This window comes from Marmota flaviventris, chromosome 10 (assembly GCF_047511675.1).
Source record: "Marmota flaviventris isolate mMarFla1 chromosome 10, mMarFla1.hap1, whole genome shotgun sequence".
NCBI classification, from domain to species: Eukaryota; Metazoa; Chordata; class Mammalia; order Rodentia; family Sciuridae; genus Marmota; species Marmota flaviventris.
This window is the reverse complement of record NC_092507.1, coordinates 118941185-118963909: the sequence shown is the minus strand read 5'-3', so window position 1 is coordinate 118963909 and position 22725 is coordinate 118941185. Positions and strand designations below refer to the sequence as shown.

Here is a 22725-nt window from a genome sequence, read left to right as displayed (position 1 = left end):
GAAGAAAGATAGGAAGTCAGGACATACTTTTCATTCTTCCAAAGTTTCTCAATTCGGAAAATGTCAAGTTTATCTCGGTTAATGTGAGATAAAAGTCTATAGGATTGACGGACTGGGTGGCCATCAGGGGTACGCCGACTATCCCTCATCAGATATACACAGTCACCTAGGGAGGTATACAACAAAGGAGAAAGTTAAAATGATTCTTGAATGAATTCTGTGAGGCATTCATTATCTGACCCAGGGTCTACATAGAATTCATAAGCTAAACCAGGATAAATACAGACATCTAAAAGTCTAACTGTAATGACAATCTAGAAAATTCTAGACTATGAGAATGACCTGAGGGAGTTCTTCCATCTCTTGGACTTCCAATGTGTCTTTCCTAGTTTTCAAATTAGCTTTACAAACCTCTCTCTCATAAATCAGTATTATATGGTGAAGGGGTGATATATGTAAACATAAGGTATAAAGATCCATTAAAGGCCATTTGGAACAATGATTATTATACAGATAGCAGATAGTTCCTACTATTCTAACAGGTCTGTTCTAACAAGGAGGGTTAAGTGGTTTGTACACACCTTGACGAAGCAGCAAGTCATCACGAAGCAAACAGATGAAGTAGACACAGCCAGGTTGGGCATAGTGGGGCCGAGGAATCATGGGTACCTCCTGATAAGAGCAGAAAGTTAATGGATAAGGGCTAGAATTACTACATTCATCCTTCAACCTTTAAGAGAGGAAAACAACTAAAATCTAAAATTCCCAACCAAGAATAACTCTTAAGTCATTTCAATACACCACAGATATAACAAAAGATGAAAACAACTAATTATAAACCTGGAAAAGTCAAGATGGAGAACAAAACTAATAGGCTAAGTATTTCTGAATACATGGGTGCTTTACCAGTAAGCTACATCCCCAGATCTTTTATATTTTATTTTTAGTTGCTGACACTGGCCTCAAATTTACGATCCTCCTGACTCAGCCTTCTGAGTCATTGGAATTAAAGGCATGTGCCACCATGCAAAACCTTAGTTACATATAATGCCATTCTTTCCATAGATTTTTAAGTATTTTATTTTTCATTTAATCAAATTCCTTAGAAAATCAAGGGCAGGGGCTGGGGTTGTGGCTCAGTGGTAGAGTGCTTGCCTAGCAATATGAGGCACTGGGTTCATCCTCAGCACCACATAAAAATGAAATACAGATATTGTGTTAACTACAACTAAAAAATAAATATAAATAAAAAAGAAAGAAAGAAAATCAAGGGTAGAAACTGAGGACTAGACAGGTTGAAAAACTTTATCAGAGGATATTCTGTGTAATCAGAGCAGGGTGCATACTATGCGCTACATCTTTTATTTATAGATAAAATTTATAGTTGTATCAGAAGACAGCTTACCCTGTCCACAGGCCTTGGGTCACACTGCTCACAAAGGTAGTGTTCCACATCTGAGTTCACTCCCATACAGTCACAATGTTGCCACACCTAAAGAAAAATGTATAGTTAGGGGATGATAAGGGGATTTAGATGTATCAAGAAGTGTTGGGGGTAAGAATAAAAAAAATAGCAATATGACAGGGTAAAATAGGATAAGTGGGTGAATAAAAATTAGAGATAAATGGTAAAATAGGTCTGAACAGAAGAAGAATACAAACTCATTCATAATATATAGATCTGTGCAAATAAGAGGGAGAGAGAATAAGAAGATGAATATACTAGAGACCATTACTAAGTAATATACATATGATGTGGCTACTGAGAAAGTCTTCACAGTCAGAAAATGTTTTCACTTAGCCTTGTTTAACTTTATCCTCTCAACAATCCTTTGTGTTACTTACAGACCCACTTTGCATATAAAGTAATGAGTTCACATGTACTGAGGGAAGACAAGAGGGATCACATTTGGGCCTTGACTCTTGCTTCAGGAGACCTACGGGATTTGTATACTGCAGTCTCTGTTAGCATGCATTACTTAGTGTGCTATCTCTAATGTACTTCTAGGTAAAGCACTAGTCTAAATACTATCTCTAGATCATGTGATAAATGTGCAGTGAATATAGGCAGAGAGAACAGGAGGTAGAAAAAGAAGGAAGGCGGTAAATGAAAGACAATGTGGTCAACAGTGAGAGATAACAGGAACCAACGTTAAGTGAGAGTACATAAAAAAGGCCACCAAGCCATATGAGGTGTGGGCTGCATCTTTGAATACTGTCACCATGGTCATCAGGAACAGGCTTGTGCTTTACCTCCTGGCTCTTACCATGCACTTGTCACACTGGATCATGAGGCCTTCGTCCTTGTAGAGGCCACAGATACAGCGAATAACATCATCGTCCTTTTCATGCCCATTCTCCTTCTCAGAGACTGAGGTCTCACTGCTGTCTGCCTCACTTGCTGTTTCTCCCACAATCTCATCAATTTGGGCAGATGCCTCATGCCGGGCATTGTAATAGGCCTTTCGCAGGCGGCAAACATCTCTCCCAATTGGGGATTTACGACCATAGTACTTCTGAAGAAAGAAGAAGAAGAAAAAAAATCATGTTTGGTTTTCTCAATTTGGCTTAAAAATATGCCTTAAGAGGTAGTATGATTGTCTTTCTTTTCCATTTTGATTAACAGATTTTGTATAGCATCAAATGTAGTGACAGGCAGTTAATGACAACTAAAACTGAACTATAATGAATTAAAATGAGAACCTCTATGATAATTTTCCATTTGCTCTACTGCTGTGTCATTTAATTCCTATCAAGGGCCTTACTATCCACAGGACAAAATACAGTGATCACAGAATATAAATTAATGTTGCAAGCATAATTACTTAGATGCATTGGAGAAGTTCTCCAATGACTCCTCCTACCCCCCAACCTTTTATGGAGCACTGGGGATTGACTACAGGGCCTCACACATGCTAGGCAAGTGGTCTTTCATTGACCATTATAATCCCAGTTCTTATTTATTTACTTTCAGTGTTTCTTGAAAACGTTTTATAATTTTTTTATTCCACTTAAAAAAAAATCTTTATTTTTGTTTATTTTTATGTGGTGCTGGGGACCAAACCCAGGCCCTCACGCATGCGAGGCAAGCGCTCTATCACTGAGCCACAACCCCAACCCTTTTATTCCACTTTATAAAAAAAACTTTTAAATACATATTTTTAGTTGTTGATGGACCTTTATTTTTATTCATTTATTTATATAAGGTGCTGAGAATCAAACCCAGTGCCTCACACATGCGAGGCAAGCACTCTGCCACTGAGCCACAGCCTAGCCCTATTCCACATTTCATTGTTGAATTGTAGTTGAATATAATATTGGAACTTGTTGTTACATATTTGTACAAGTACACAATATAACAATATAATCTGGCCAATAATTCCCCAGCACTTCCTTCCTCCCTTTTCTCTACTGATTTCCTACAAGATCTGTCCTACCTTTCTTTTCCTTTTTCTTTCTAGCTTCTGCATATGAAAGAAATCACAGGTTCCCTAGCCTTCTGAGTCTGACCTATTTTGCTTAATATAATGGTCTCTAGTTCTATCCATTTTTCTGCAAATGATACAACAGCATTTTTCCTTGTAACAGAAAACTCCATTGTGTATATATACCACATTTAAAATAAAATCTATTCATCCATTGAAACCTGGGCTGTTTCCCTAGTTTGGCTATTGTTAACTGTGCTACTATAAACATGGGTATGCATGTATCACTGTAATATGATGACTTTAATTCTTTAGGATAAATACTGAAGAATGGTATACGATGGTTCCATGCCTCATCTTGAGGAGCCTCCGTACTGATTTCTATAGTAGTTGGACCAATTTACAATCCCACCAATGGTATAACAGTGTTCTTTTTTCTCCCTATTGTCTCCAGCATTATTATTATTTGTATTCTTGATGACTTCCATTTTGACTGATGTGAGATGAAATCTCAGTATAGTTTAAATTTTTAAAAAAATTTTTAAATAATTTTTAGTTGTCGATGGACATAATACTTTTATTTATTTTTATTTAATTGGGTTATTTGTTCTTTTGGTATTCTTTATGAATCCTAGATATTAATCTTCTGTCAGAAGAGTACCTAGTAAAGATTTCTCTCCCATTCTATAGGTTTTCTCTTCATATTCCTAATTGTTTTCTTTTTTTAAATGTTTATGTTTTAGTTGTAGTTGGACACAATATCTTTATTTTATTTATTTATATGTGGTGCTGAGGATTGAACTCAGGGCCTCATGTGCACTATGTGTGTATAGAACCTTTTAAATGTGATACCATACCATTATTATTTCCTGAGCTTTAGGGTTCTATTGAGAAAGCTGTTGCCTGTGCCTACATGCTGGGATGCTGACCCTACATTTTTCCTTCTAAGAGTTGCATAGTTTCTGGTCTAATTCCTAGAATTGTGTCATTTTGACCTGATTTTTGTGCTGGGAAAGAGATAAGGGTCTAGTTTCATTCTTCTACATATTGATAATAAATTTTCCCAACATTGTTTGTTAAAAAGGCTGTCTTTTCTTCAATGTATGTTTTGGCACCTTGAGGATCAGATGACTGCAGATGTGTGGGCTTGTCTGTATCTCTTCTATTCTGTACCAACGGTCTATGTATCTGCCAGTACCATGTAGTTTTTGTTATTAATAGCTCTATAGTATAATTTGAAGTCAGTTATTGTGATTACTCCAGCATTGCTTTTTTGGTTTAGAAACTGTGTTGACTATTCATTTTATTCTTTCAATGAATTTTAGGACTATTTTTCTAGTTCTGTGAAGAATGCCACTGGTATTCTTCACAGAACTAGTGAAGAATTTTGGTAGTATGGCCATTTTAACATTACTTTTGCCTATCCTTGAACATGGTCTTTCCAGCTTTCAAGGTCTTCTTTAATTTTTTCTTCATTGTTCTATAGTTTTCATTATAGAGGCCTTATACTTCCTTGGTTAGATTTATTTTTAGGTGTTTATTTATTTATTTTTTGAGGCAATTGTGAACAGAACTGTTTTCCTGATTTCTTTCTCAGCAGACTCACTGTTGGCATATAGAAAAGTTATTGATTTTTGTATGTTAACTTTGTAATCTGTCACCTTGCCAAATAATTTACTCATCAGCTCTAGCTGTCTTTTGGTGAAGTTTTTTGGATCTTTGAGGTACAGGAGCATATCATCTGCAATTACTGATAAATTTGACTACTTCTTTTCCTGTTATTCTTCTCCTTTTTCCCCCTCTTTTATTTCCTTCTCTTGCCTAATTGCTCTGACTAGAATTTCTAGGAATATATTAAATAGGAGTGGTAGGAATGAACACCCTTGTCCCAGAATTTACAGGGAATGCTTTCAGTTTCCCACCATTTACTATGAGATTGGTTTTGGGTTTTTCATATATACCCTTTATGATGTTGAGGTATGACCCTTCTATCCCTATACGAATGGGTATTGAATGTTGTCAAAGGCCTTCTCTGCATCTATTGAGAGAACTAAGGAATTTTTGTCCTTCATTCTATTTATGTGGTAAATTACATTTATGTATGATAAACCATCTTTGCATCTCTGTAATAAAACCAACTTGATTGGGTGTACAATCTTCTTTTTTTTTATAAGTATTTTTGCACCTAAGTTCATTAGGGATTTGGTTTATAGTTTTCTTTCCTTGAGGTATTCTTATCTGATTTTGGTATGAGTGTGATACTGGTTTCACAGAATGAATTTACAACTGTTATATCCCTTTCTGTTTCATGAAATCAGAAGCACTGACATTAGTTCTTTAAAGGTTTTCTTTCTTTTTTTTTTTTTTTAAGATAGATAGATGGATAGAGAGATAGAGAGAGAGAGAGAGAGAGAGAGAGAGAGAGAATTTTTTAATATTTATTTTTTTTAGTTTGCGGCGGACACAACATCTTTATTTGTATGTGGTGCTGAGGATCGAACCCGGGCCACACGCATGCTAGGCGAGCACGCTACCGCTTGAGCAACATCCCCAGCCCCTAAAGGTTTTCTTTAAATTATAATTCAACATTGTTTTAATTCTCTTCCTAGTTATTTGTTGGTTGCTCTTATTTGGTGTTTCATTCTCTATTTATCTGTTATCTAATAGCCTCTAAAGAGTATTTCAAAATAACTAAATAATTTTCTCCTTGAAACACCTCTTCTGGGTATTTTAAAATAACTGAATAATTTTCTCTATGTACTCTGCAGTATTCCATCCGTTCAAGGCTACCTTTTCTACAATGAGATTCGCTTAATGTTCAATTTAGCAGCATAATGCCCTTCAATTCTATCCTCAAGATGTATTTAACTATTTATTCACATGTATTTCTGTGTATTTCACATTTATGTATCTTTTTGAGGAAAGACACTATAGATATGCCTTAAATGTAGTAAAATGTCTATTTACTGGGTATATATAAAAATCTAAGGCCAAATTAGGTTTTTATAAAAATTAAATTTTTGGAGGAATGATTTAGGCTTCCATTCTAGATTTTTTTTTTTTTTAAATGATACTGGGGCTAGAACCCAGGGCACTCTACCACTGAGCTATAAATCCAACCTTTTTTTTGGTGATAATTTTAAGATAAGGTCTCACTAAGTTGTTGAAGCTAGCCTCAAACTTGTGATTGTCTTGCCTCAGCCTTCTGATTCACTGGGATTAAAGGCATGTGCCACCACACCTGGCTTCTAGAATGCCTTTTTATATGGTATTCTACAGTATTTAGCATATTGTAAACAGATAATCAAGGAGTACTTAATAAAAAATGAAAGCTGATAGAAGAGGGTAAAAATCTTAAACTTAATGGTTCTCTTAATCTGTATTTGAAGTGAGTGAAAAAATACCTCAGCATTCCGAAAGACTTTAAGCATGTCAGCATCAAAAGCTTCTACTGTCTTATAATAACCAATGAGGATCTGCTTTTCTATGGTGACAAGATCAAGGGGATCTGAGATCTTCTCATAATAATCAGCATTCCTGGAACATAAAGTCATGGTGTTAATAAGGTACACATAGTACTTTTAGAAAACTCAGATGATTACCACAAATATGAACCTACTTTTTCTTTGAGGGGAGGTTCAAAAGTGGAGCTGCCAGTGCTTGTCGAGAAGAATCTGAAAAAGAATGCAAATTTGGTAGAAAGACTAATATACAAGAAAGGCAAGCATCTCTCTCTCTCTCTCTCTCTCTCTCTCTCTCAGTACAGGGATTGGACTCAGGGGCACTTAAAACCACTGAATTACATTGTCAGCCCTTTTTTGTATTTTATTTAAAGACAGGGTCTCAAAGAGTTGCTTAGGTCCTCACTAAGTTGCTGAGCCTGCCTTTGAAATTGCAATCCTCCTGTCTCAGCCTCCCAAGCTGCTGGGATTACAGGTGTGTGCCACTGAGCCTGGCTAGCATCTCTCTTTTTCATTTTTGTTTTGAGACAGGGAGGTGGGGACAAATATGTGACTCATTATGTTGTTCAAATTGGTCCTAAACTCATGGGCTCAAGTGATCCACCTGATTCAGCCTCCAGAATAGTTGAGAAGACAGGTATGTACAACCATGACCAGCTTTTTTTTGTTTGTACCAGTCAAGTGCTCTACCACTGACCTAAACTCCCAGCACCAAAACATCATCTCCTAAATAAAAAAGTAGGATCCCCCGCAAATTAAAAGCTAGAAAAAAAATCTTATATATTTTTTTGCAGCCTGTAAAAAATGCACTTTTGCCATACATATTTATAATGGCAGGGGTCAAATTAAACTTTCAAGATTGCCTAGGATATGGAAGATAAAGTATGTATGCTTGAAATGTAGCATAATTTTGGTTGGGTAATGAGAAGAACTTCCTATGAAGAATGAGACTTGAGAATTTACTGAGATAGGAGGCTGCTTACAGCAAATTCCTGCTTAATAGATCTTATTATAGTAAAAAAAGTCATCTCATCAAAAAAATGTTTTCCAGTTTTCCATAATTAATATTACCGTTGGTTTCAATTTGATTAAATTCCAGATAATGAATAATTTAGTACTGTGAACATTTTCTGGAACTAATTTTCCTTTAAGTTATTCTGTATGGCATATTATATTTCATTTTCTACCTTGCTTTTTGGTCATTTCACTAGAGACATAAAGCCTGTTGTGTTCAGATGCACTGACACAGTACATGAATCTGCAGCAGTTTCATGTTAGATCAGATGGGGCAACCTGAGAATGTAAAACAATGTGATCTTTAGGGAATGTAAATCCAATAGGTGCCAAAAACCTTTATATCCTGGGGCAGTTTGATCCTTCCTTTCTCTCTATGACCTTCAGTTAATTAAACTGAACCATAAGTGCAAAGTTGAACAGCAGACAGACCAGGAAAAGAAAAATAACAAAGTCCTTAGAATATAAGGAAAAAAGACAAACCAAAGCTGATGGCCAAAATCACAATTATCAACCAAAATCTCTCATTTTAAACATCCCCAAGTTTCTTGGTTAGAAAGTTACTTATACTACCAAACTACCTACCCCAAATTAAAAACACTTTCCACCCCTCTACTATTGCTATAGATGTGTCTTGGAAGGGAATAGTGTCAAGTAAGGTGTTTTACATGAAAACTCTTCTTTAAAGTTTAAAGGGTAACTTTTTTCCAAATTTATATTTTTTCTTTCTTTCTTTTCTGTGGTGTTGGGTTAGGAACCTAGGGCTTCACGTATTATATGTTGTTGTTCTTAAGTAGAGGTTAAAGCCTGTGATCTGTTCAAAATGAAAAATTACATGTATGTACAAATACATATGCATAACCTTACTCCCTGGGGGAAGAATCCATAGGTTTTATTAGATTTCCAAGATTACCTGTCAATTTAAAAAGGCTAATAACCATTAATATAATTAATATTTGTAATACTTCATTGTTTTTATTCTTTTTATTTTTATGGTACTGGGGATTGAACCCAGGGGCACTCCACTACTAAGTGACATTTCAAGCCTTTTTATTTTTTTGAGACAGGGTCTCACTAAGTTGTCCAGGCTGGCCATTACCTTGTGATCCTCCTGCTTTATCCTCCCAGGTCTCTTGGATTATAGGCATGCACCACATAATATTTCTTTTTTCTTTTTTTTTGTACTAGTGATTGAATCTAGGGTTACTTAACCACTGAGTTATAACCCTAGTCCTTGTGTTATTTTTCCTTTTGAGGCCGGGTCTCAGTAAGTTACTCAGAGTCTTGCTAAGTTGCTGAGGCTGGCCTTGAACTTGAGATCCTCCTTGTGATTCAGTCTCCCATGCCATTGGGATCACAGGCATGAACTTCCACACATAGTTTATACTATTTCATTATTTTTTTTTCTTTTAATATTTTTAGTTGTAGATGGACATAATGACTTTATTAACTTATTTTTTTATGTGGTGCTGAGGATCAAACCCAGGGTCTCATACACGCTCTACCACTGAGCTACAACCCTAGCCCATACTACTTCATTCTTAAGTTGCTAATTCATTATCTTATTAAGGAAAATTTTATCTAAGGGAGAGAACTGCACCTCACAGATGCAGAGGTTCACTACCCTCAAGCTAAACATGTGATTTCTAATACACTATTTAACTATAGTAAAATTATAATAAGCCAATAGTGGATGCCTGTAATCTCAGCAACTTGAGAGGCTAAGGCAGGAATATTGCAAGTTTGAGGCCAGCTTTAGCAACTTAGCAAGATCCTAAGCAACTTAGTAAGACACTATCTGGAAATTTAAAAAAATAAAAAGTTCTCGGGATGTAGCTCAATGGTAAAGCACTCCTGGGTTGAATCCCTGCTACCAAGGAAAAAGAAAAAAGGAAAAAAAAAAAAAAGATTAAGATGTATCCTGTAGTCCCATGCTCCGACAAAAGGTAGAACAAGTAAATCTCTTAAAATTCTAAATGTCCTTGGTCTTGGTCTTGGATATATCAGGAGAAGGTAAGTGATAGGCTTAAAAAAGGCTAAGAACAAATTTGGGGTAGATAGGGTCACCTTTGTAAGAGATGATGCCATCACAGATCTCTTTGAAGATTTGGGCTAGGCGTGCGGCCCGAGCTACTTCAATGTTTTCCTCTGCAGCTGCCAAACGTCTTGTTCGAACAGATCGAGCTGTCTGCAGGGCAGAGAACTGGGTCATGAAGACATCTGGAAGGATAAGATAAAAATTAATTTCAGGAAATGATTAATTCCGTGTGGCTTTCTCTTCCCCAATGGACTCCTGCCATTTGCTCTATTTTTCTTTTCTTTTTAATGGTACAGGGGATTAAACCCAGAACTTGTACATTCTACACAAATTTATTCTACTTTTCCTGAAGTGATTAAGAATTAGTGGGCATTTTGAGGAGAAAAAGGGAAGAACAGAGGAAGAGCAATATCTTTTGAACGTTTTATTTTCAGTTGGAGAGGACATACTAGAGTCTCTTCCTTCAGTCTGTTTTGAATAGTAGCTGAACTCAGGAGTGAGTGCTGCTATATTATTCATTCAAAAAGGTTAGAAAAAAAAGTTGGGTGTAGTGGTACGCACCTGTAATATCAGCAAGTTGGGAGGCTGAAGCAGAAGGACTGCAAATTCAAGGTCAGCCTTAGCAATTTAGGAAGACCCTATCTCAAAAAATAAAAAAGACCAGGGTGGGTGGGGAGAGAAATGAAATTTGATGGTTTGCATGTAGAATGCTGATCTGAACGTATGTAAAAGAATCTTCAAATTTATAATATTTTTCTCCCCACAGTGCATTTGGCATCTATAGTTTATTCTGTGTGCAAATTATTTTCCAGATAGGAATGACCGACCATAGATGGGACCCTATCAATCTCAAAACCCATGATCACTTTAGACTGTAGGTGACATTTGTGAGGTTGGCAAAAAGGAATTTCTTTCTATTCCTTATGGTACCAATAGGGCAGTTGAAAAGCTGGGATGGATATTGATTATTAACATCAGTACTAATTATTAATGCTAACAGTATGGATTATATATATATATTTTTTTTTGGGGTACCGGAGATTGAACTCAGGAGCTTGACCACTGAGCCACATCCCCTGCCCTATTTTTTATTTTATTTAGAGACAGGGTCTCACTGAGTTGCTTAGTACCTTGCTTTTGCTGAGGTTGACTTTAAACTCAAGATCCTCCTGCCTCAGCCCCCTGAGCCACTGGGATTACAGGCGTGCACCACCATACCCGGCTTGGATCATAACTTTTTTGGTACAGACTAAAAGGAATCTTTTAGTCCTTTTATTTCCTAAAAAGGAATAGACTGAAAATAACTATATCATCAGTTTGGAAACAATTTTATGGAATTAATAAGTATATTTCCCATGCCTTACCAGACTTGATATTCCCATCGTCTCGGCAAATGCCATTCCAACGGGTATATAATGATGCTGAGTGAATATTGTCACTGGTGTGCTTCACTTCCTCCTGTTTCTGTCGAATCTTCTCCCAGTTTCGAACCAAAAACACATGATGCTTTAATACAAAGTTCCTGAACATAAAGAAGAAAGGACTTCCTTTATTCATTAATTCAATAAGCATTTATCACATGTCTACATAGAAGCCACTGTTCGGTGATACAAGTGAATATTTAAATGTGAATAGAGCTGTGGTAAAGATAATTATATGGGCAAGATATCATTTTTTTTTTTGGAGGGGGTGGGGAGATAGTACTAGGGATGGAACTCAGCGGTACTTGACCACTGAGCCACATCTCTAGCCCTGTTTTGTATTTTATTTAGAGACAGGGTCTCACTGAGTTGCCTAGTGCCTCACTGCTGCTGAGGTTGGTTTTGAACTCTTGATCCTTCTGTCTCAGCCTCCCAAGCCGCTGGGATTACAGGAGTGTGCCACTGCACATGGTTAAGATATCATTTACCTTTCCATCTTGATTTTTTTCGAATAAAAGAACATTTTCCTATATTATTTACAAATGACTAGCACACACTGTTAAAAGGCTACAAAATGAGGCTGTGGCTTTGGCTCAGAGGTAGAACGCTAGCCTGGTGTGCGTGAGGCACTGGGTTTGATCCTCAGCTCCACATAAAAATAAAAAATAAAATAAAGGTATTGTGTCTCTACAACTAAAAATATGTATATATTTTAAAGAAAGCCTACAAAAAATTTGGCAAGTGAGAGACCATATGTCAGAAATTTTTGGAGTATTCATACAAATTCTAAGGAAAACTGCAAAGATAAAATAATGGGCTTGGGATTGCCTATAACAAGAACTGGACTAGCAGATAAAGGCAAGGACATGTTAGAAGGACAGGGGCTCAGTAAATTATGGAATTAATAGGTACAGTGTCTCCATATGAAACTCTAAACTTAAATGAATTTATGTATCTGAGCCTATAAAATATTGATGATTTTCATTATATTTTCACAGTAACATACATATAAATAAAAGTGACCTTGGAAAAGTCTTAAACTATCAGCCTTAGTAAACACATTAGATTAATTTTATAGTTACTGACTTTGTCTGGAATCACCTGTGGAAGACTGTAAACTGATGCCTGATTTCCACCTCTGAAAATTCTGGTTTATGTTTTGTAGGGTGTGTTCTGAGCATTGAGAGGTAGAAGGTGTGTGTGTGTGTGTGTGTGTGTGTGTGTGTGCTGCTTGGAATTAAACCCAGGGCATTATGAATGCTAAGTATATAAACTCTACCACTGAGATATATCCCCAAGCCCTTGGAGTTTTTGAAAGCTCCCAGTGCAGTCAAGTAGGGAACCAATGGATTAAGTGAAAGGGGCTAAAATTAAAATAAAAGAACATTATAAAGCTATACTTCCTAAGATATCAGAATATCTATTAGCAGGGGTTGTGGAATATGTCCCAAGACAATTTGAAAAATAGGGGACACAATCATTTTGTTTATTTCTGACAAGGATAGTTCTTATCTGAATATAGGGAACAGCAGAAATGACCATTAAAAATCCTTTTAATAGTGCTGTTAATATCTTAACAAAGAAGCATATATATATATATATATATATATTTTTTTTTTTTTTGGCAGTACTGGGAATGGAACCCAGGCCCTCATGCATACTAGGTAAGCATTCTACCAGAGAACTACATCCCCAAACTGAGCAGTCATTTTAAACCTATTCTGTGCTATGGATTCTTTCTTTTGGCAGTTCGGTGAAGCCTATGGAACCTTTTCTGAACAATTATTTTAAAATTATTTTTGAATTAATTTAAACTTCTAAGTTAATTTATTTTTCTTTTGTTTTGAGGCATTGGGGATCAAACCGAGGATCTTGTACATGATAAATAAGTGTTCTACCACTAAGCTACACTCCGGCCCTTTTTAATTTTGAGATGACAGGGTCTTACTAAGTTGCCCAGAATGGCCTCAAATTTTTGAACATCCTTCCTCAGCCTCCACCACATAGGTGGAAATAATTTTTAATACATAGGATTAAAAGGAAACCAAATACACTCAAATATAGTTATAAAATGATGACAACAAAAAAACCTCAAATACTAAATTTGTGACAGAGAATTACACTTTTTGTGTGTGGTACTGGGGATGGAGCAGGACCTTGGGCATGCTAGGCCACTTAACCAATGCAGCAACTCTCTTTTGAGATGGGGCCTTGATAAGTTATAACCCTAGTCCTTGTGTTATTTTTCCTTTTGAGGCCGGGTCTCAGTAAGTTACTCAGAGTCTTGCTAAGTTGCTGAGGCTGGCCTTGAACTTGAGATCCTCCTTGTGATTCAGTCTCCCATGCCATTGGGATCACAGGTATGAACTTCCACACATGAACTTCCAGGCTGGCCTCAAACTTGCAATCCCAATGCCTCTGATTCCTGTGTAGGTGGAATTATAGGTATGTGCCACTATGTCTGGTATGTATATATATATATACATATATATATATGAATGGCAGTATAGGGGATTTAACCCAGGAGTACTCTCCCACTGAGCTACACCCCAGTCCTTTTTAAAATTTTGTATTTTAAAACAGAGTCTCCCTAAGTTTCCAAGGCTGGCATTGAACTTGTAATCTTTCTTCTTCAGCATCCTGAGAAGCTGGGATTACAGGCATGTGTTTCCATATCTGACTCCGGCTTAAATTAATTCTTAATGTGTGATAAGAGTAATGGTCTAAGAACTATAGGAATTTTGAGGTAAACATGAACATAAATGCCATTTTGAGGTATTTAAAATATCTGTAATGTCATATGAAAATATCTGTGAATGGGCACTGCTAATTCTTCCTTGCAAAACACACACACACACACACACACACACACACACACACACTTTGCTTATAATCATATTTGAAGAAAATGACAACTATCAGAAATCAGGGAATAAAAAGAAATAATTATTTCTTCCTTTAGCAGAACAAAATGGATCAACTGAAAGAAGCTTAACAGTGTTTTAAACTGACAACCAAATCACCTAATTTAAAAAAAAACTCAGATAAAACCATCTCCTTTTTACCTCTCTCGATTGGACATTGGCTTCATCTGTAATTGGGGTGTCAACCTTGTTGGGGTGTTGATATTTTCATTGGGCTCCTCAGAGAGATGGCCTCTCTGAAAAAAACAAATGGGTAAGATTACAGTGGAAAAAAAAAAGATCAATCAGAAATCATCTCCAGGAATATTAAGAGTACTCTTGTGGTGCCACCCTTTGCTAATCCCCTTATTTTAGTAATTTCCTTCAAGCAGCCCACGAGCAGCTCTTGGGGAAAGCCATGAATTCATTATTCACCCTTTTCTTCAGTTTGTGCTTAGACTTTCTCTTTTCTTTGGACCGTCCAGACTTTTTATGTGTGGTCATAGGCTGGCTGCTTTTGCTGCTGGTGAGTCCATTCATGCGTTGACTCTTGCCTCCGATGATTCCTCGACATTTCTCAAAGCCACACTTACAAAGTTGCTTTTAAGGGAAAGAGAATACTTTTTTAAGCCTGTAGTCTCATTTACAAATTCAAAAAGGATGCCTGAGCATTTAGTCAACCAAAGATTAGTACGTGTTAAGGAATTTGAAAATACAGGGGAAAAAAACTGATTGAGAATGTAATAAATAGAAATGGGTTTCCACAGAAGGAAAGGAAAAACTAAAGGAAAATTATTTTCACGAAAAGAACAGATTGGAGACCTAAAATGATACGGCAATTTTTGATTCTTCAGAATTCTTAAATAATAACTGAGACCTATGTTTCCTAGACAGATGGAGTAAAAAGCAAAAAACTGTCTTCTCATGTATTTCTCAGTTGGTCCAAGACAATATGTATACTTTAGACCCATATTACAGTGCTGTAAGTGACAAAGTTCAACTTTTCCTCTAGGATTTATTATTCTTACTTGTTTCTCAACATTGAAGGAATGAAAGTTGTAATCATAAGTGAGTTCAGTCCCAGCTGGCATATCTTTAAGTGCGTACAATCCAATCCGATATACTCCATTAACAGACCTACAAAAAATGTAAAGAACATATTTAAAGAATGTGATTCTTAATATCATGCCTGAAAACCAGAAAAATTTGTACAAAACTAATTTGACTTCCTTGGGTTTTTTTCTGTGGTTCTGGGGATTGAACTTGAGGTGCTCTACCACTGAGCTACATCCACAGTTCTTTTTATTTTGAGTCCGAGTCTCATTAAGCTGCTGAGGCTGGCCATTAACTTGTGATCCTGTGCCTCAGCCACCCAAATCACTGGGATTAATCTCTCTCTGTTCTACCCAGATTATATAATACTACCAGATGAACAGTGCGCGTGTGCACACACACAGATACTTAATTGCAGTCCACTTGTCTCATTCTCCTGAGTTGATGGAATTACAGGCATAGGCCAACTGGGCCTGTTAAAGCCATATTTTAGAGAGATTCTGAATACTAAGCAAGAAAAGTTAAGATGTATTATAGCCTGGCATGGTGGCATATGACTGTAATTATAGAGACTCTGGAGGCTGAGGCAGGAGGACCCACCTCAGAAACTTTGAGACTCTGTCTCAAAAAAAAAAGGCTGGAGATGTAGCTCTGTGGAGAGCATCTCCCGAGTTCAATCCCCACTAAAGCATAAACAAAAACAAACAAACAAACAAACAAAGGCTTTAGTCTATTAATTAAATTAAAATTGTTTCCTATGTCCTACCTAAAAATCTTACAGTTCTTACTGATCTCCTTTATTACTAAGTGTCTCTCTTGTTCTACCACATGCAAATTATTAACAATCTATTATGTAGTGTTCTAGATGTTTTACATAATAAATAAGTTTATAATGGCTAACACTTATTGAATGCTTGATGTATTAATTATAACATTTTGTTGTATTAACTGATTTAATGCCTTGACAACTTTAAAAACCAGATACCATTATTAGTTAGTATTATAACCCCTATATTACAAATGTGAAATCTAAGGCATATATAGGATAAGCAACTTGCCCAAAGTCATATAGCTAGTAACTTGGAGAATCAAGTTTCAGATCAAGGTAGTCTAGTTTCAAAATATTAACTACTATGCCATACTGTTAATACGTCTTGGTATTAATTTTTAAAATAACCCTTTGAGATAGATACTATCATTCCTATTTTATACAAGAAGTATTTGTAGCTTAGTAGTTTATTCATGGTCATATAGTACCTACAATAGCATTTGAACCCAGAGGATTAAAACTCAGGTTATTTGACTCCACAGCATGCATCAGTCTGTACCTTTATGTTGCTGTGTAGTACTTCCTTACAAAAATAAATCACACTTTATGTACCTATTCGACTGCTAATGAACATTTGGGTTAATTGCAGTAATATTTGGGTTACTGGTTATTATTTACAAAATATTGATATTCTTGTATATGTATTTTGAACATAAACACTCATTTCTGGTGGGGATATACAAAGGAGTAGGGTTGCTGGGTTACTGAATATGTGTAAGTATAGAGGAGATACTTCCAAAATTTTACCATTTTTTCCCCAGTGCTGGGGACTGTATACTAGGCAAGTACCACTGAGCAACACCGTGAGCCCCCAATTATTTTTTCAAAGAGATAATAACTTACATTTCACCAGCATTTTAAGAGCATTCATGTTGCTTTACACCTTCAACATCATTTTTTATCCTCAGTCCTTAATTCTAGACATTTTGGATGTAATGGTATGTAGTGGTTTTTAAATTTGGTTTAATATTGTCATAATATCTAATGATGTTAAGCACTTTTTGTATATTTATTGACTGTTTTCATATTCCCTTTTTGAAATATCTATTTTTTTACCTATTTTAAAAAACTAAATTATCTCTAATTTTTTTGCAGATTCTGCAAAAAACAAAAAAACACCACGATGGCCTTTATTAAATAAACAAACTGCAAACATCATCTTCCCAGTGTATGGCTTGTCTTACATTGTTGGAAAGGTATATATATATATTTTTGGTACTGGGGATAGAACTCAGGGGTGCTCTAATACTCAGCTATATCCCTAGTCCTTTTTGAAGACAGGGTTTCACTAAATTGCTTAAGGCTTTGCTATGTTGCTGAAGTGTGCCTTGAATGTACAATCTTCTTGCTTCAGCATCCAGAGTTGCTATGACTCTGGAGGTATGTGCCATTGTGCCCAGATAAATAGTACTTTTTTTTTTTTTTGGCGGCGGGGGGTGGTGGTGGTACTGGGGACAGGCACTTTATAACTGAGAGACAACCTCAGTCCTTTTATTTTTTTATTTTGAGATAGGGTCTCACTAATGAACTCATGCTGTCCTTAAACCTGTGATTCTTCTGTCTTACCCTTCTGAGTAACTGGGATTACAGGCTTGGGTCACCTTGCCTGGCTTGATGTTAGATTTCTTAATGTTGAACACCAGCTTAAATGTTAAACTTTGCTTGTGTCTCACGCATGCCAGCTTATTAGTATTCTACACCTGAGGATAAATAGAAATTCTTAATTTTATAAAATTTTTCATTATATGGCCAATGCTATTTATGCCCTATTTATCTTCACCTATCCCAAGTCAAAGAAATAAAATTATCCCATTTTTCCATCTAGAAAATTTGATTGTTTCAACTATGATATTTAGGTCTATGATACACTTTAATTCTTCCGTGTGGACTAAGAAACAATGGATTGAGCACTTACTAAAAACAAACAAACAAAAAAAACCCAAAAAAGAACCTCTACTATATATAAATATATAAATATAGTGGAGGCTTTGTCATAAATTAGGTGACAGTACATATATGGATCTTTGCCTATATTTTCTGTATTCATGTATTATATATCTCAAGCAAATACTCTTCTATTGTACCTTTATAGTAAGTATTAAAATTTGGCGGTGTAAGTCCACAGATTTTGTTGCTCAGATCATCTTGGCTTTGCTAGGTCCTTCGCAGTTCCTCATATATATTCATGATTTAATAATATATATTAGGAATCAGCTTATCAATATCATAAGGATTGGATTTTGTAGACTTGAATTTATAGGTAAACTTGGTAAGATGTGACATCCTAAAATATTGAGATTTCCAATCCTTGAACATGTTGTAGTCCTCCATTAATTGAAGACTAGTATTTTAATTTATTATCATTTTAAATTTCTCACATTAATATTTATTGGTTGTAGTACAGAGAGCTTCGAAACATTCATTAGATTTTAGTCTAGTATTATACAGCCTTTTGTTAAGTTATTATAAATAATATTATCATTTAAAATTCACTAATTGGTTGTGACTAATATACTGCAATACATTCATCATTTTTATTTTTATAAAGGGGTACTGAGGATTGAACCTAGGGCCTTGCACATGCTAGGCAATGACTCTCTCACTGAGTAATACTACCACCCTTTTTTTGTTTTTAAGATAGGGTCCTGATAAATTGCCTGGGCTGGCCTCAAACTTGTGATTCTCTTGCCTCAGCCTCTGGAGTGCTGGGATTATACTTGTTTGCCACCATGCCTGGCTAGCTAGTTTTTGTTTTTTTTTTGGTACTAGGAATTGAACTCCGGGGTACTAAACCACCAAACCTCATCCAGAGACCTTTGCATTTTTTTTTTTTTTTTTTTTTTTTGAGGAAGAGTCTTCCTAAATTGCTTAGGGTCTTGCTAAATTGCTGGAGCTGGCTTTGAACTTGTGAGCAATCCTCTTGCCTCAGCCTCTCAAACTGCTGGGATTATAGGCGTGTGTCAGTGTACCTAGCATCTAGAATTTTTTTTCCCTTTGGGGTACTGGGGATTGAACCTAGTGGTGCTTTACCACTGAGCCACACCCCCACACCTTTTTGCTGTTTGAGACAGGGTCTTACAAAGTTGCTGAGTGCCTTGATAAATTGCTGAGGATGTTCTTAAATATTCAATTCTCCTGCCTCAGCCTCCCCAGTCACTGGAATTACTGTCATGTAGCCACCATGCCCAGCTACATTTATTTTTTAATGTTGAAGTAACTTTTCATTCCTGGAATAAATCCCACATGGCCATCATGAATTAACCTTTTAATATGCTTCTAGATTTTATTTAGTGATATTTTTATTTAGGATTTTTGTGCCAAAGTTCATGGGAGCTATTTTTTTTAACATCCTGGTTAAGTTCTGGATGGAAGTTATGCTAGGTATAAAAAGGGAACAATTTATATTAGACTGGCAGTCATAGTAATATTTCTTAAGTATATGGAAGAATCATCAGTGGAGGTATCTGGGTCTCAAGTTTCTTTTTTATTTTTTCAGTGCTGGGTGTTGAGTCCAAAGCTTTCTGTACACTAGGCAAGTGGTTTAACAATGAGATATATCCCCAGCTCTGAAGTTTCTTTTGTTAAATAGTTTAATTACAGTTTCAAGGTGGTTTTTTTTTTTTTGGTGGTTTGGTAGATATTCAGGCTTTTGATTTCTTGTGACATTTTTGGTAAGCTGTGTTTTTAAAAAAAATTGTTCTGCTTGTCTAACTTTTCAAATATAAAGATGACCAGGAAAATGAATAAAACAAACCAGTGAATTTAAAAAAAAAAAAAAAAAAAAAAAAAGACTACTACTCCACAATAAAATACTCAACAAGATGGACGAACTGCAAAAATACCATGCTAACTGTAAGAAGCCAGACACAAAAGACTGAAAATACATAAAAAGTTCTAGAATAGGCAAACAAAACAACAACTAAATCCCTATTACAATAGAAATCAGAACAGGGTTTGCCTTGAGATAGGAGCACTGACTGACATAGAAGGAAACTTTCTGAAATGATGAAAACATTCTATACTTACATAGGGGTGTGGATAACATAAATGAATACTGATGAAAATGTACAATTAAGAGGTATATTTCTTTGTATATTATATTTCAATTTAAATAAAACTTACATAAAATAAAGTTGTTCATACTACAATAATTATATAATTATTTTGCGTGTGGTACTAAGGACCAAACTAAAAGCCTCATGCATATGAAATAATGATTTACCACTGAGCTACATTACATGTCTATTATATTTTTTGGTTGCTTATTAGATATAATTTCTTTCCTTCTCTACTAGAGTCTAGTCATTTGAGAAAAGAGACCTCATATAGCACATAGTAAGCATTCTATAAATATGAGGAATTAGTTATCATAATTACTCTATTTTCCTGGGAGTTGTTTGGATGAACAAAAGAAATAGCAGGAGCTTACCCTGCCTGAAAGATCTGGTATAATGGGCAATTGTCTAAGATGTTTTGCATAACTGACTGAAATTGTGGAACATTTAATGTCTGGTTGTCCTTAAAGTCTTCTGCTCTGCTGGTTTCTTCCCTTCACATTTTCCTGCTTCCTTACCATTTCTGCATTTCACAATTTGGATCACAGCTGTGGTTGATGAATCGGGCCTCATTTCCCATACGGTAACTGTCAATCACCATCCCACTATCCAGGTTGAGACAGTAGTGGTCACTGTGATTATGATACTGCTCAATCATCCTATTTCTGAAGAAAAAATAAATTATTATTTTTAAAAATATTTATTCTGTTTTAGGTAGACACATTTATGTGGTGCTGAGGACCAAACCTAGTGCCTCATGCACGTTAGGCGAGCACTCTACCACTGAGCCACAACACCAGAAATTATTTGAAGCCAACCACAAGAAATTATTTAAAGCCAATTAATGAATAGGTTGAAAAGTAATTTCAAATTTTTCATTTTCCATTCTAAGCTCGTACCTTTACCATTTTATTGGAACAAACTTACTATCTTACCTGAACTCCTGTTCGCTCACAACCTCCCCTAGATATTCAATGATGAACTGTCCAGCTTTAAGGGGTTCTTTGGTTCTGATTCCCCAACCCTTTTCCTCAGCTCGAAATCGTTCCAGACATTGCACCCACTCATGCCTTTGTATCCTCTGGTTACAGCACTGCTCACCACAGGGGCAAGTGTTGGGGGAACACTCAGCAAAGATCATCCTAGAAAGAAAAGACGTAACTGTATATCAATTTACATGATACATTGGGTTATTTTATCCTTTTTTCATAGTATAACAAATATTATTTTTTTGTAGTATTAAAGACAGAACGCAGGAATGATCTATCACTGAAGTACATCTCCAGGCCCTTCTTTAGGCATGTGCCACTGCGCAGCACCTTCTTCTTCTTCTTCGTTTTTTTTTTTTAAATATTTATTTTTTAGTTTTAGGTGGTGTTGAGGATCAAACCCAGCGCCCCGTGCATGCCAGGCGAGTGTGCTACTGATTGAGACACATCCCCAGCCCCACTTCTTATTTTTTTGAGAAAGGGTCTTGCTAAATTGTCCAAGATGACCTGGAACTTGGTATTCTTTTGCCTCAGGCTCCCAAGTTGTTGGTATTATAGCATGTGCCACCATGCCTGGTTTGTAGAATACATTAAATTTTTTTTTTTTTTTTTTTTTTAGTTGTAGGCTGGAGACATCTTTATTTTTTCTATGTATTTATTTTTATGTGGTGCTGAGGATCGAAGCCAGTACCTCACACATACTAGGCAAGTGCTCTACTACTGAGCCACAACCCCAGCCCTAGAACACATTTTTAAATGATTATAAAATAAATGTTTTGTTTTTTTTTTTTTGTATCAGGGATCAAAATCAGGGGCTCTTAACCACTGAGCCACATCCCCAGTCCTTTTTTGTATCTGATTTAGAGATAGGGTCTTCACTGAGTTGCTTAGCTTCTCACTGAATTTCTGAAGCTGGTTTTGAACTCACGATTGTCCTGCCTCAGCCTTCCCAGATACTGGGATTATTATATATGTGCCAATGAGACTGGCTATTGAAATAAATTTTTAATAAAATTTATTTCACTAAGATCATTATATTTAATTAAAAATTAACAGCACAAAAATTTCTAAATCAGTCTTTAAATACCCAATGCTTCTTCTAAATTATTATGCAAATTGTCCACTCAATATCTGGGATAAGCGCCATTAGTATTTATCAACATCAAGAATGCATTTATTGGGGCTGGGATTGTGGCTCAGCAGTAGAGCGCTTGCCTCCCATAGGTGGGACTTGGGTTCGATCCTCAGTACCACATAAAAATAAAGGCATTGGGTTGTGTCCATCTACACCTAAAAAAATATATATATATATATGAATGAATTTACTGCCGTGCCTGCCTATAGTCCCAGTGAACTGGGAGGCTGAGGCCCTAAGCAATTTAGTGAGACCCTGCCTCAAAATGAAACATAAAAAGGGCTGGGGACATGGTTCACTGGTTAAGCACTCCTAGGTTCAATCCCTGGTTCAAAAAATAATCATAATAATAAAAAAATTAACTGCCACCCATAGTTATTCATTCAATGTTTATACTGAACA

The 22725-nt window shown here is 35.9% G+C and overlaps 1 protein-coding gene across 4 annotated transcripts in view; it reads right to left on the bottom strand.

Moving 5' to 3' along the window:
* Ash1l (ASH1 like histone lysine methyltransferase) overlaps positions 1-22725 on the bottom strand; it is a 176492-nt gene that overhangs the window by 7220 nt on the left and 146547 nt on the right. For all 4 annotated transcript variants that reach the window (XM_071618365.1, XM_027920755.2, XM_071618367.1 and 1 more), the window contains 13 exons: positions 21135-21341; positions 20718-20864; positions 15291-15399; positions 14698-14862; positions 14425-14519; positions 11303-11460; positions 9968-10120; positions 7045-7099; positions 6830-6962; positions 2268-2516; positions 1406-1492; positions 582-672; positions 28-166 (listed from right to left, as the gene is read on the bottom strand). In XM_071618365.1, the coding sequence (XP_071474466.1) occupies positions 28-166; positions 582-672; positions 1406-1492; positions 2268-2516; positions 6830-6962; positions 7045-7099; positions 9968-10120; positions 11303-11460; positions 14425-14519; positions 14698-14862; positions 15291-15399; positions 20718-20864; positions 21135-21341 (1788 nt within the window). The remainder of the gene's footprint in view (positions 1-27; positions 167-581; positions 673-1405; positions 1493-2267; positions 2517-6829; positions 6963-7044; positions 7100-9967; positions 10121-11302; positions 11461-14424; positions 14520-14697; positions 14863-15290; positions 15400-20717; positions 20865-21134; positions 21342-22725) is intronic.